Source organism: Monomorium pharaonis, chromosome 6 (genome assembly GCF_013373865.1).
Source record: "Monomorium pharaonis isolate MP-MQ-018 chromosome 6, ASM1337386v2, whole genome shotgun sequence".
NCBI lineage: Eukaryota > Metazoa > Arthropoda > Insecta > Hymenoptera > Formicidae > Monomorium > Monomorium pharaonis.
The window spans coordinates 4,170,153-4,185,720 of record NC_050472.1 but is presented as its reverse complement, the minus strand read 5'-3'; the positions used below and the strand labels follow the sequence as shown (position 1 = coordinate 4,185,720).

Genomic DNA, 15,568 nt, shown 5'->3' with positions numbered 1-15,568 from the left:
AAAATCAATCCGGTCGGAGGGACGGCGGCGTGCCGCAAACTGGAAATTGCTATTACGTCAAGCCGGGCGTAATTACCGGTCGCTCATTAGTCCCCATCTCCGCAAGGGTTAAATGCATGCCTCGAGCACGCCGGGGATGAACGGGCAGGCCGCGGAAGTCTTTCCGCGTCGCTCGCGACGACGACGATGGGACGGGGGTTGCGGCGAGTGCTCCGGACTCGGGGATGATCGTGCGGCGTCGGGACGCCGCGCGCCGCCACCGGAGTACGGACAACGGACGGGGCGCCGCCGGGCAATCATAAATGGGGAGGCGCGGCGCTTCGCAGCGGTATTTCGTCGCGTGACGCCGTGGCGTTCGCATCGATCCGGAGCGACGACGGCGCGGCACCGTAGGCGACGAACTGTAAGGGCGGATAAGAGAGGCGCGCACGAGGGCCGAAAATCAATCCCGGTCAGCGTGTCGGTTTCTCGTGTTCGCGGCGAGGACAGCGGCGATCAGCCTTCGAAGAGGGATTGTCTCCTCGGGGCGGCGACGACAGAGAGAGCTGACGACGACGACGACGACGACGTTCGAGAGAGACTAGATCGTCTGAAGCGATGCTGAAGAAGTTCCTCGGCAAGTCCGGTCGCAGGATTCTGCGGGTAAGCGGTTCTCCAGGGTGTTGCTTGTCGTTCTCGACTGTTGCACGTTTTCGAGGGGGTTGCGCGCGACCTAGTTTTCTCCGAAAGAGAAAGAGAGAGAGAGAGAGAGAGAGAGAGAGAGAGAGAGGCGACGGTGAATCCACCTGGATTCACCTGGACGTGTTGCGAGACCGGTTTCCAATTGACGTTTCGCGTGAAACTCCACGCACGCACCGTGTCGTGAAAGATTAAGTCGCACGTACCAACGTCATTCCGCCTAGGCGTGAAATTTTCGTGCGCGACGGTCAATTATCGCGGATCGATGTCCTTACGTGTCGTGGCGTGACTCCGTGCCGACGGATAATACTAAGCAAGTTGACCTTTCCAGCGACACGGGGTGCACTTTCCCTCTCCCTTCCCTCTCTCCCTGGTTTCTCCCTGATTTTTCCCCCTCGCTTATGTTATTCAACGACGGCGCTCTCTCCGCTTTTTCAGGCGATCAAGAAGCTGTCCACCAGAAGCCGCAAGGCCAAGAGGTCATCGCGCAACCCCAGCTCCTGGCACACGGCGATCCCGGACCTGGAGACCACCTCGCTCTCGTGGTCCCTGCCGTCCCTGGACGCCAAGAGCATCGACACGTACATGACGTACGTCGGCGAGAACCAGGATGACTGCACGTCCAACTGTTGCTGCTGCGACGAGTACGAGGAGAACCAGAGGAACGAGAACCGGGAGAACGAGATGATAATCTAACGTCCATGCCGCTAGGCGGGCGTCGCGGATACCGGCGCCCTCGGCTCGAGTTTGTCCCGCGATCGAATTCGCCGGCCGAATCGTCCATCCCGGCGAGGGTGGCGATGTGAATCGTACGCGCGTCGTTCGAAACGAATATTTAACCCTTAACTGGTGAGTACGAGTACTCGAAGTTTACCCCCTGTTCTTTTTTTCTCCCCCCCCCCCCCCACAACGACGTTTCGTTTTTCGGCGCGATGATTGTAGTGCAATGACTGTACCAAAGAGAACGTCTATCGGGACCTGCAACCGGTTAAGGGTTAATCACGATCCCTCCGTAATCCGTTCCACACTCGCACACACACAGACACATACACGAGCGCTTTTTAATAAAATCTCCATTATTTATCTTATTTTTCGATAGATACGTGTCGAGAAGCTCGTACAGCACAGAAAGATTGCAAAAATATTTCATTGCGAGGTAACAGAAACGTCGCAATGGTCGAGCGTTGCGGCAATATTACAAGGCAATGTGCTTTAGCGTTTCCAAATATTGGATTAACACGTTTTTTCAAGAATATCACGTGTCCCCGCATTAACTTTTAAACAGAAGAATAAAAATACAAAAAAATGTACTATCAAAATCTCATTTACTTCAGTCTCCGGACTCAATTTTGGTAAATAATTTTTAGAATGCATTTGAAAAATCTTATAATGTTGCGCGTCTTATATTCCATCTCGTGGTTCTTTAATTAGAATTTTTTAATTAACTTAATTAGTGTAACTCCGTCCATCGGGGCGGCTGCTCGCGGTCATAAAGTATACAAGACATTAATTCAGCGGACATTGCTGAAATAAAATCGCAAAGAAAGCCTGTGCACGCTTCTGCGCTGTACGGGGGGGGGGGATGGAAGACGCTCTGTGGCTGGACCGCGGATTATATAATTATAGCCGTAATCTCAATTCCCCCGGCGTATCGTCGAAAGATAAGAACGCGAGGAGGAGAGATGACGTTTTATTTCCAGTTTTAGTCTTCCAGTCTAGATTTATATTTTCCAGCCTGTATATTTTTCCACAGCGCGAGTCGCTGACGCGCGGCTCGCGCTCGCCCCGATCTCATTTAGCGCCATTAATTTCACAATACAGCCGTATCTTACGTATTACTTTATTTATTACCGCGTATAAACCGACCGCGATTGTTGACGACGGGTCTATGTTTCCTTTTCTCTTCTTTCCCCTTCTCTCTTCCGTTTCTTTTCGTCGCGCAAAAGTAGAGAAAGGAGCGGCGCGACCCCGCTCCGCGCGTCATCGTCTCTTTCGACATAGAGAATAGCAATATGTGACGTAGTACAAAAAAATATATACATGTGTATATATATATATATATATATATATATATCGCCTAGCGTGTTATCGACGAACGTTCGCGCGCGTCCCGGAGAATGACGTCCAGAATTTAATAGGACTTTTCCATCCGTCAACCGCGCGGCGACGGTTTTATCATATCGGGTCTAACTTGTGGATCACTATTTTGCAATATCACGTGTTTTTCGGTGTCACGAATCGTTTTTTTTTTTTTTTTTTAGGTGACCAATTACTCTCGCGAGCCCGTCCGCGAGTACGGATGTCCCAGACACGCACCAGCACGCGGCGGGACACTTTACTGTCCAGATAATTTATATATATATACTATATATCTCTAATTGTGAACCCCGAGGAGAGAGATTTCTCGAGCGATTAAACTAGCGATTAGAATTGAACAATCACGATATTTAGGATAGGAACCGGGGGGAAAATTGAAATTCCACCCACTTCTTTCACTTAACCACACACCGACGCATTTGTCTGTCCGCGGCACCCGGGGCTTTATACGAATCAAAATGTCAGAGATTCGATCGAGTAGGGCACACCTCGATTATATGCCCCCCCTCCCTCCTCCCCGCTATTTATCCGGGGCACAGATGAGATTTCTAAGAAACAAAAAGTTTTCGACTTTTTCGATTCACGCAGTGTCACTTTTACTTGTATAATTGTCCTAGATGTTCGATACATTTCGCGCGGTCGAGGTGCATCCGTTATATTAGTCAGCCGATACAACCGACCCTCGATACAGGGTATTAAACTTGTTGGAGTTTTCAATTCCGAAGGGGGAGAGCCGCGCATTTACCTAAAAAACACGAGCCATTTTTATAATTCTAAAACGATTCTACGAACGATCCTCTTACGTAAGATTTATTTTGAGTATTTACGTTTCGCCGAATATCGAGGGTATACTTATGCAATAAGTCGCACCGGCCTGATCACTCGTACCGAGTTCTTCTATTTCCGATCGTTTCCGGCACCTTTGCTCAAGGCGCGCAAAAGTCAATCTTCACCCAAAAAGTATCGAGATACGTTTCCATTCTTCCTACCGGGTTGATTTGTAAAAGGAAGAAGAAGAAAATAAAAAAAGAAAAGAAAAGAAGAGCTTTAATGACTTACAATCTATATGTATAGATGCAGAATTTATATATATACAAAGAGGAATTATTAAAAAATATGGATGTACAATATGGATGATGCGTGTTGATATACTTTATCGTCTCGATAAGGCTGTGACTTTGTAAAGCGGATGTGAGTGTCGTAAATAAAAATGGTTTTATTGACAATTCCGGACGTGTTCCCATGAACCCTCCCTCCCATATCATCACATCGTAGGCCTTCATTGATCGGCACGACGCGCGGTAAAGGTGTTACACATGTGTGCGCCACAATATGTATCGCAAGATACACCGGAGAGTCCTTCGTTTGAATTGGTAATGGATATCGATCCCGGGCGATTTTCTCATTACTGGCGGTATAACGATCACGCTGGAGAAACATGTAATAAGAGTCGGTTATACGTGCCTCGCTACGGCTAACTTATAGTATCGTCTATGTAATTCCACGTTGCTTCTAATAACGTTTTAACGACACGCTGCCCCACTTTCGCAAATGTCTTGGGGTAACAATAGTCTGTACTTATACCGCTAGGGACTTGATAACGATTTTCCCTTTTTGATATCGGGTTTTAACGTGCAATTGAAATTCGGAGCCATAAATTTCCTTATATCTCTTAATCCTCAACGGTATTATAGAGTTCCGTTTAGTCCTAAAGTGCTATTCTGGGTGAATCTTCATTCAAATGGATCAATTCAAGTTTATATTACAGTTTTTGTGATTAAAATTCTAATAGCTTCTCGCCTTTAGTACTATTTTTTATATTTTCTTTTAAGATCTTTTTGAAAGAAGTGTAATAACTATAAACTTGAAACTTGGTGCAGTTGATGTTTGAATGTTCTTTATAAATTTTTTCAAACATTAGAAAGGATATTTCTTGCAAATTTGTACGGACGTATTAAAAAAGATATTGGCTTGTTGGTCGTGAAATTCCTCGATGCATTAATTGTCAAAAATAGAAAATTAAAATTCCTAATTTATATAAATGTAGTTCTTGTTTGACTGAAAATTCACATTCAAGATCTGTACTATTAAAAAATGTCAAAAAAATTGATTTTTTGAAATCTGAAAACAAATCTAAGAACTAATCTTAATTATGCAGTAGAATTTTTATCCAGGGTCTTATTAATGTAAAAAAAAAAGTATAAGAAGCATTTTAAGGTTAAATCGAAGATTCCTTTAAAGGTCTCTTAAAGAAAGCCTCTTGAGAGTCCCTCAAGAAGTTTCTTCGAAAATCACTTAGAAATTTAATTACATCTTACGATTCTTAGGAGAAACTCGACGCTACGGTTTCCTGAATAAACCACTCGCTCTGCATATACCCTCGTAATTATATCGCTTTCCTCGCGATCGCGCCTCTAAAGTGGCGTCGCCCGCAATTTTAATGTAGGTCGAGCAGCTCGCACTACTGACACTGAGAAGACGATCGTTCCACGTCCAACCACGAGCGGCGTCAAGTTTTGACAGGCGACCGGGCGGACGCGTTTTTTTTCGTGCGATTATGCGCGCGTGCGACCCACAGGCGGATCGCGCCGCGTACGTAACGAGCACGCTCCGGACAATGGGGGCGCACGTGGCAGCGCAATATCAGTAATTCCCGAAAATTGGGTTTTGTCGACGCTGCGCCGTCTAAAGAACAAAAGTAGCCGCTAATCATTGGAGTTCGTTAAAAAAGGAGAGAAAAAAAGGGAGGAGGAGGAGGAGAGAGATGCGCGCGGGCGCACACGCAAACCGTGTCGCGGTGCTAATGAGTTGCAAAACTGGTTTGCGGATATAATGCGAACGGGAAGGATTGTTCCGCATTGTTCTACGTGTCCGAGAATATTCCGCATCTGCGAAAGAGTTTTGCATGAGAAAAGGTTTGCGCAGCGGCAGCGTGTTCTTCGCCCCTTCCTCCTTCTCTTCTTCCCCGAAAGCGTAAATTCTCGCCCACAATTTCGCTTGAGGGGAAAAACGCACAAAGCTCGCTCGTTTGTCACGTATGACACGGCGATGCGAAATATTACGACATTACATGGTCCGAAGTTATTTCCTTTTCCTCGTAGTAATATTAATGAATCCGCGACTATCATTTTCTTCGACTTTCTGAAGCGGACGCGAAATGCGTATATATATATATATATTTTTTTTAAGGACGTGCTTAAAAGTTTATCCGTATTTGAAACAAAAATGGAAGGAGGTACGATAAATGTCAAAGAGAGCCGTTAATTCCGGTGAAACCGCAGTCGCGTATTAGACTTCGATCGAAATGTATTTTCTGCTTTCGTTCGCGTAACATTAGCGACACTCCGATCATCTCGGATGTCACACAAAAAATATGTCAAATAAGTATAAATTTTTGCTTGTAGTACATGAAACGATGATAATCGTGTTTATATACATATAATCTAGTCTTCTTGAAAAAATTCGATAATCTCAAATTTCAGCAAAACATTATATTTTTATTTTAATATTATAAATCACCTATAAAGTGCGATATGATTATTTATAATATTATTAAAAATTGTAATTCCCGATTTAAAGATATTTTCAATTCGATATTCTTTCTTCTCAACTCATAAAAATTATTACTAATTATTGAGAATACATTTTTCTGAATGAAACTACTTACGTAAAATTTTTTGTGTAAACAAAAATTACGTCTGTTTAATGCTACATAATCTTATCTCAGCATTTATCATTTTGAAAATAAAGATATTCCCAAAACAAAAATATTCTTTTTTTGCAAGAATATCGACGATAAAAGCTGAAATAATCGCAATCAGAAGACGACTGCTACCGTTTGTTTTTGTCGTGCTTTCCGCCAATTCGGCCACTGGCGCTTCCGATCACAAAAATCGTAAACAGATTTCGTAATAAGTAGAATCGTGTAAACATCAAGAATGTTTGGGCGATATCGAGTGTTTAGTGATTTCACGAATGATCGATGAAGGACTCTGATTTCTTGCGTCTCTCCAGGAACTACGCGATTGCGTAACGAGAATGCTGAGATTTCCTAGATCACATATATTTTTGGTTTCCTATGACTCGCGTGCATTTCGATTCTCGGGAACGCGTTATTGGAAAACTCGGGGGAAAAATGCAAAAGGGGAAATCACAAGCGACAAGATTCTATATTTGTATACTCCTCGTGTTTTTCCTTCCTTTATTACAAAATCGTATTGCAAAAATACTTGGATTTCTCCCACACACGGAATACACTGAGATGCGTAAATGGCACGGTTGCAAATGCGTATGACGGCGACGTATTCTTTTCCTTTTTCCGTCCCTTTTTTATTGGCGCTGGACTTTACACGCTCGCGCAATCGTTTATCACTACGCGACAAGCGCGAGTGTGACGAACGAGGCGACGCGTGAAGGAGAAAAAACCCCGGTTACAGAGTGTCGCCGGTTACGAGATATCCGATAGAATTACGAAGTCTTATTATTTACAAAAAAACGTATGTACAATTTGTATATACAATTCTTTCCCTATCAATAAATATTTTTTTTTTTTCGGTTAGGTACCCGTATGACTATCATTATCTCACTCATTGAAAATATATTGATATACATAGATTCGATCATTGTGGAAGTTCCTGAGATACGTTCCAAGTATCAAAACATTGTACAAAATGTATATCGTATGTACATGGAAGCTGCAAAATTCGCGGCTCATGTTACTCTTGTTTCATTCCGCTAATCGTAAATATTACAAACTGTATAATTTACAACATTAACAATTCTCGGGGGGGAAAAAAAAAACTTACATTTCGGAAAAAAATTTGGATCCAATTATACATGAAATTATATTAGAACAGATGTAATTTTACAAGCCGATAAAATTAGATCTGCTCTGATATAATTTGATCTATTTTGATACGAATTTTTTTCCCGGATTGTTAACATGAGCGCGAATGTATCGTCGTAATTAAGTCTTATAAATGAAAAGGTCGGCACAAAAAGTGATACAATTTACATTCTTCTCCGTGGAAGAACACATATATATACAAAGAGCGTTTAGAGAGGCGCGTATCTTACATATTTTATTTTTAAAAAATTGTATAAAATTATGTTTGTCACGTCCAAAATTGTATCACCCTTGCGCCAAACCTTCGTCGATTGCGCGTCAAGAGTTCACGGTCAGTACGCAAGTTCCGCACCCCAGGGTCGATAGGGTTTCCCGTGCTGCTGCTGGGGATACTGACCCGGGTACTGACCCCAACCGAGGGTGCCGCCGCCCAGAAGCGGCGGCATGGCACCCGGGCCAGGCGGCATCCCGGCGGACACCGTGCTCGGCGGTGGCTCGTAGCTGCTGGCAGTGGAAGTGGACGTCAACGTCGTGGGAGCCGCGGGCATCGCCGTGGACACGGCTGACGGCGGGTGCTCGCGGTGGAAGCTCTGCAGGTGCGACAGCAGGCGCAACCGTAGGGGATCCCTCTCGTCCAGACCCTCCATGGTCACCAGGTAGCGGCCGACCTCGGCGGCGCACTCGCCCCAGCCTACAGCGTGATAATCCATGGCCAGCTTCGTGCTGTCGTAACCCTCCGGCCCTGCAATTGTGATTTGCGTCGCGATTACGATGATGATCTTGATAGCAAATCAATAATAATAATTGTAATAATAATGAATACGATGTAATAAAAATAGTATAGCAATATGATAACTGAATAAGGCTGATGAGAGTTGCATTTACAAAAATGCGCAAGTTGAAATGCAAAGACTTTTATATTTTACTAAACATATGAAACGTTTGACTCTTTGGAGTCATCTTCAGCGTACTGTAACAAGACATCTATAAAATCCGTCAATTTCAGCCTGACTGAGCCCTTATCGAATTGCCGCAGTGACATCCTTCGGTTTATGAAGTGTACTAACAGAAGAGATAAAATACTGTATCCCGAAGAGATTGAGAAAGTAAAATATCGCGCCATACTTTCACTAGCCTTATTCAATTATTCGTATTATTAAATTTCGAGAATCCAGCGAATTATCATATTTATGGGTTTTAAAAGTAATCTATTCGAGGATTTTAAATGCGCGCGGTGAGGAAAGTCTTCTCACCGAGATAAATTTCTAAGCGAAACTTTGAAAAGCAATCTCGGTAGTTAGAACTAGTAGAAGAAACTCTGAACGAGATGGAAGCTGATTTAGCTCAAAGTTAAATTAGATTTTTAAGTCGGCCGTTATCGAATTCTTCGGAGAGGCGTAGATACAACGCAAAAGATCAAGGTGCATTATTTTTTAACACTGCACGCAGATACGGAAGTGCGTAGAAAACTCGGGATTAAAAGCTCTATCAGCATGTCTTTCTGCGAAACGATTATTTGAAACGTGAATTTCGCTTTTTGTTTTCCCGGGAAAATGTAGACGAAGATGCCTCCCGAGGAGAAGGGGAGCAGGTGTCATCGGAAGATGATATCGAGGCTTTCCCCGACGGCTTTTCCATCGAATCGCTCTGCGATCGGGTCGCGCTGCAGATTGACAACGTGAAAGTGCATCTGCGGACGGAGAGAGTCCTTTGTGCATTTTTGGTTTTCGCGGCACAACAATGGCCCCGGGCATACGTGCACCGAGGCGAGATGGGCGCCTTGGCTTTAGTAGCAGGCGGCTCATTGTGTATAATGCGGAATGGGACAGGTAGCGTGGGAATCGTTTAGACCCCCATAGACCGGGGGGGCCTCGTACGAGATACATCACACACGCACGCACACACCGTGAACGGAGTGGAGTGTCCCACGTTATTATGCAAGTTCTCAGACCGCCCTATGCAAACATCACTTACTGAGAGAAAGGCTACTGCTCGCGTATATGTATGTATATCGTAGTACAGCTCTCGTACGTCAAATCATCGCGCAATCGATCATCGCTAAAGCCTCGATAAGTAGCCTCGAGACTTCAAAAACGTCTATACGAACGAGGCACGTCCGGAATTTACTTACATTAAAAAGGAAACAGGAGTTTGCGCGGTGTCAATCAAGGAATGTCAATCAAACTCTCGGAATGTTGTAAACCAGTGAAATTTTTTTGCGCTCGATAAAGTCTCTTGGTTACACTATCGTATGTAGAAATGTAAGAAAAATAGTCGTCTCGCGAGATCTTAATCTGTAATTGAGAACGAGGCAATAGCGAGGCAACGACGCTTTATACGTAATTTTCGAATGTTGTGTCAACTTCGCAACAGCGCTATCGGTCCTCGCCGCTCCAAATGGTTTTATTTGGCGATATTAAATTTAATATCGCTCACTTTTGGGGACGGGACGCACCCCTCGCACGCATTTACAAATAAGAAGGTCGCCGCGAGCGAGCGCGCGCGCACACACACGCACACAAGACTACGTGCACACGCGTGGTGGTGCGGTGCGTGTCCGTGCACGCTTATGCGTAGCGAGCTAGCTGGTTTCCCACAGGGCTCGACATCTGCCCCAGGCCTACCGATCCGCCGAGCGCGCCTCCCTCGCGAGGGGTGCCGCGCGGGACACCTCATCCCCGGGCCCGCGCGCCACCAATCGTGGGAACACCACTTCCAGAGAGTCGTTGACTTCCTGTGCTTCCCACAGGATCTACGCGCCCGGTCCAGCACCTGCTCCTGCGGATCCCGTTTACGGCCGAGCCTTCTCCTCCGCGGCCTTCACGGGAAACCATATGCCACTGCTATGCCTTGCGATTTTCTCTCTCCACGGCACATATTCTTTCGAAAATATTTATCCTCCGATCATACGATGAGAGAAAACGAGAGAGTTTTCTAGTTAAAAATTAATGTCAGTAAAAATAATATATATGATGTTAACATTATTACGTTATTAAAGTATTGGAAGTATGCAACATAAAGTTCTCTCTCTCTCTCTCTCTCTCTATCTTTCTTAATTTTTCAATCAATTTGCAAATTGATTAAATTATTGAATTTCCCTGTTGTTTTTAAAATTTATAAAAAAGTAATTACAAACTGAAATATGTATACGCTGGCTGTATTTAGAAATATCATGTTTAGAATATCATATCGTGTTTAGAAAGGCGTTGCGAAAATAATACTAATCTTGGAAATCTCGTTTACGAATCCACGTTGGTAATCGCTCTCCCGAATCTGTTTAATAAGGAAACACAGAGAGACGACAGATGGGCATTCGGTTACACAGTTACAGTTAGCGCTGTTCGCTCTTACGGCCAACAGGTGTCTTCCGGTGGAAAATAAAGGGCCAATAAAGCGCCGACTAACAGAAAGACGTAATAATGGACGTAAGAGCCAAACCCGACGCGAGTGTGTGAGCGTAGCGCACCTTCGCGTTTATATACACACCGTGAGAGATCATTAATGAGACCCCGGGCCCGAGGAATCTCGAGCGCGGAAAAGGGGTGTGCGCGCCGTCGATCCTGGCGGGATCGTCTTCGAGTTCCGCTATACGCGAGTTGCAACGGGAAAGGGCGTTTCTTCCGGATTTCGGGGATCTTATTACCCGACACCGTTACACCTCCCGACGTACACTTCCGTTACGTAATGTTCCGCGAAAAGAGAAAAACAACAAGTTCCACCGAACGATTTTGCGAGCGTCATCAAGTTGACATATTGGATTGGCCGGATCAAGTCCTCTACCAAGTTTTACTGCCCCTAACATTTTGTCTTGCTGAAAGATTACGGAATAAAAGTAGCACCCCGGTGAAAACCGGGAGTAACATTAGACGTTCGCACTGGTGCGACTTAATTTTAAAGCGAGCAACTCAAGCGAGCGCGACGGGAAGGTGAGAGAGGGTTGAAAGGGACGGCGGCGGCGATTCTTACCCTTGCTGCGAAGCGTGCGCAGATGCTCGACGGTGAGCTGCAGAATCTCGGCCTTCTCCAGCTTTCCGCTGTGCGGATCCCGCGCTGCCGCCGGGACCAATCTCCTCAGCTCGCCGAGGGACGCGTTGATCCTGTCGCGCCGCTTCTTCTCGATCATCCCCCTCCTGCGTTTGCGCGACGCGTGCTGGCATGAGTCTCCGCCGGGCGAGTTGCATCTGCAACGGGGAAATTTCGAGAAAGGGTTGAGAAACGTAACGGCGCACAAACAGTCACAAGACGTTTTTCCCTTTCGTTTTAATTGTACATTGTTGACCTACCTCACGGAACGCGCAACAACTCGCTCATTAATTTCGACCGTGCTAAAACAATGCCGTCCTGATTGCGATTTTATCGCGGGACAAAGGGACGCAATATGTCGCGGTCGTCGGCAAGCGACCGACAATTCCCGAGGAGCGATTGTTTCAACGAGTTCGTTAAGGGATGTTTTAATTATATTTAATTAAGAGTATTTTCAGGTACGTTTAATTTCATGCGCTGAAAGAAACTGGAAATAGCTATTTGATTGTGCGCATTAAAAACACTTCTTCCTTCGGAAAGAGAATCCGTAATCTTCTCGTTGACATACTCGATTATTGTACGAAAGATCTTTCTTGCCTTTTCTGTAACAATTAGCGCGATTGAGGGGGTAAAAAATATACTTACGGCTCTTTGCCGCTTTCCTCCGAGAACACATCGTCGCAGTCCGAGTCGCTCATGGCTCTCTTCAGATTTCTTTGCTGGTGTCCCTGATTTTGCTGCGACTGTTGCTGCTGCTGTTGTTGCTGCTGCTGCTGCTGCTGCTGTTGTTGCTGTTGTTGTTGCTGGCCATTATCCTGACTCCTCAACTCCGTGTCGATCTTCAGCTCCAGAAACTCATGATTGGAGCGGAGCTCCGACAACTCCGGCCTCATGCCCGGTATGTCCTGGTGCCGGATGTCCTGATGCCTGGCGATGTCGTGCCTCGACAGCTCCTGGTGCCTCTGCACCTCCTGATGCCTCTGCATCTCCGTCGAGTGTCGCAGGTCCGGTCGCTGCATCTCGTGTCGCGCCAGCTCCTGACTCCTCAGGTCGCCGGGGGTCGCAATCGCAGCGTGTCGGAGCTCGCCGTGAGTGACGGGCGGACGCATGTCGTGATGGTGACGCATGTCCGGGTGCTGCGGGGGCGGCTGATACGGCGGATGATGCGGCGGCGGCGGGTAGCCCCAATGGTGACCCGACGGCGGCGCCGGCAGCGTCGACAGGTGACCGGGCGCGACCGCGCCGGAAGTGATCTCGGAGGACAGCAGAGTGCTGTTGTCGTCGGAGCGCGCGACCACCACCCGCCACATGTTGCGTCCGTGAAGGAGGGAGGACTCAACGAGGAATGGATCGACGCGATCGATAATCAAGCCCGGTTCGAGGGCTCGTGAAGATGCTCAGAGTCGACGACTATGACGTACGCTACCGCCCGATGCGACACGTTGTTGCCATAACGATGCACGGGGAAGATGTCATTGCAGCGGACACATCGCGGTCGAAATGACGATGAAGAATGACCGTTAGCAGCCCTCGATAAACATCGACCGTGTCAATCGGTCGCTGCAGCAGGTGACGGAAGTGTCGCGATCGAGCGACACTGACAACTGTAACTCGCGAATGACACCGTTGTCATCGGATGAACATGATGCCACGTCGCTTGGTTTTCTTTTATCCGTTTAAAGTTCAAACACTGTTCTTACACAAAGATCCGTAGAATTCCTTCAGATTCAGATTAAAAATCATTCCGTCTTCACCAGGTCTATTGTCTATAATCCAAATGTCCCATCGAGTAATCGTGATTGAAGAACACGAGGGCTTACACGACTCACAAAATCCTGGACGATGTCTTGTTGCTGGACGTCTGGCAGTGGTTCCATACACAAATAAAAAAAAGCGAAACTCGTAATTAACTCGCGTAACGGGGTTTCCGAATTGCGGGGGGAAAAAATCCGAATCCGGAGGGCCCCGAACTCGGAGGTAATTTCTTCACGGACGATTGAAGGTAGCGCGCGCGACCTCGTCACCTCTTGCGGAAGGTCAGTGCCGCGCGGCGGGCGGGACGGCGAAAGGAGCACTCGGTCCTTCGGCGGAGCACTTGTCTCTTGCGGCGGGAGTTTATCAGCGCCCACGTGCCGCGGCTACCCGCGACGCCGCTCGCGGTCGCGTGCGCGCTCGTGGAGGAAGAAGCGCGCGGCCGGGCTTGGACGCACTCTCGGCCGTTGGCTGTCGCCGCTGTTTGGCTGCCGTTGTGCTTCTGCTGCTGCTGCTGCTGCTGCTGCTGCAGGATGTGCGTGTGCACTGGTCGCGTGGCGGCCGACGTATGTCGTGTGCGGGAGGACGCAGGGACGACACACGACCGCGTGGTGTATCGGCGATTCTGGTGGGGATGATCGGAGGTGTGCAGCCCTCGGGATGGGGAGTGGGGCACCGCGCGTCCATCCGAGGTGAAAAGCACCCCGCACGGCAGAAAGAGAGACGAGAAAGAGAGCGAGAGGGTTGCCGCTCAAGGGGGAACGTAAATCGGGAGGGGACGACTTTCGTGGGAACGTCCGCGGCGACTCGTGCGTGCGTGCGTGTGTACGAGCGTGTGGGCCCTTGATTGTGCGACTGCCGGCCGGATCCTGCGCTGCACTCGGTCAAGGAGGCCAAGGAGGAAGCGATCCTCTCGTCCGCCGTCTCGGCCGCCAGCGGATGTGCGAGAAGAAAGGGACCGGAAACGCTCCTTTTCCCGAGGTGGCGTGAATTCCCATCGTTTCCCGGTATTATCGTTTTCAGATTATCGCGTCGCACCCCGATATTGATTCTCTCTTAAGGGGACGATTGTCATTTATGTAAACATCTCCTAAGCAGCGCAATATTTCTGTATCGACAGATTCTATACGTGAAAGTGTACAATATTGTTATTAGTCTCTGTTATTAATCTCCGCCAATGTGAGATTAATTTTAAATTAATAGAGTTCATAGAGTTTGGAGATTGCAAGTTTCCAAATGTAGTTTATCAAAGTTTTAATCACGTCGAAATACTTAATCTACATCGAATCCCTATAATACCTCCGCAAGCGAGGGGTCCCCGTCTCTTATTCCCTCGAGAAAGAGAGAGACGGAGGGAACGAGTAAATAAAATTGAAAAGACTCGGTAAGACAATCGGCCGGATGCCTTCTCCCCAATCTCTACGAAAAGGTGGACGCGCGTCACCATGAAATCACTCCAGTGCCACCCTCGCTAGATCAACCCCTCCCTCCTTTGCGTTCGCACGCTCGTGCATACGTCGCGGAGACGTTCACGCGTGTCGGGAGTACGGAAGGGGGTCGTTTGCAAGGGTAAGAGAGAGAGAGAAAGAGAGAGAGAAGAAGGAGGGGGGGTGCGATCGCGATAAAGTTCACACAGGAATCGTACGCGGCACGCGCTCGCATGATTATCGGCGCCTGGGAACGGAGCTGACTAATCGTATCGTTAACTTTTCAGCGGTGATCGACCGGGCGCGATTACGCGACGTGAAATGCGGAAAGTAAATTGAAAGTCGACCATGGGAAAAGGTGGCCCGAAACGAAATACATATTCATTTGTGTCAATGTGGAGATGGAATCACGTATTATACATAAAAATCCGAATTAAGCCCAAACCAGTAATCGACTTTTATTTTCTGGAGTTTGAGTAATATTCTTAAATAATATCCTACATTAAATTTTTCTTGCAGAGCAAATTTTTTTCTAGTTTTAAAAATTAGAAAAAGAAAGCGAGTTAAAAACCGAGATTAAAATCAACCTACATTGTCGAGAGAAATGGGCCGCAATGTTGTGCGGAAGGATTGCAAAGAGAAAGAGAATTTCACGCAATGTTATTTTCAAATCTAAGAAATATATTCATTTGATAGGTCTTACGTTGTTTCTTACGTTTTCATTTTTCATCTTTTAATGTGAACA

The 15,568-nt window shown here is 46.7% G+C and overlaps 2 protein-coding genes across 2 annotated transcripts; one reads left to right on the top strand and one right to left on the bottom strand.

The window, feature by feature from the left end:
- Positions 1-326: 326 nt before the first annotated feature.
- Positions 327-4,001, top strand: LOC105829442. The gene is made up of 2 exons (XM_012668290.3): positions 327-642; positions 1,117-4,001. Exons 1-2 carry the CDS (start codon positions 598-600, stop codon positions 1,372-1,374), a joined length of 303 nt encoding a protein of 100 aa, XP_012523744.1. The 5' UTR covers positions 327-597; the 3' UTR covers positions 1,375-4,001.
- On the bottom strand, positions 2,920-14,084 carry LOC105831016 (hairy/enhancer-of-split related with YRPW motif protein 1). The gene is made up of 3 exons (XM_012670825.3): positions 12,290-14,084; positions 11,588-11,802; positions 2,920-8,363 (listed from the first exon to the last, which is right to left on the bottom strand). Exons 1-3 carry the CDS (start codon positions 12,952-12,954, stop codon positions 7,954-7,956), a joined length of 1,290 nt encoding a protein of 429 aa, XP_012526279.2. The 5' UTR covers positions 12,955-14,084; the 3' UTR covers positions 2,920-7,953.
- Positions 14,085-15,568: the final 1,484 nt, after the last annotated feature.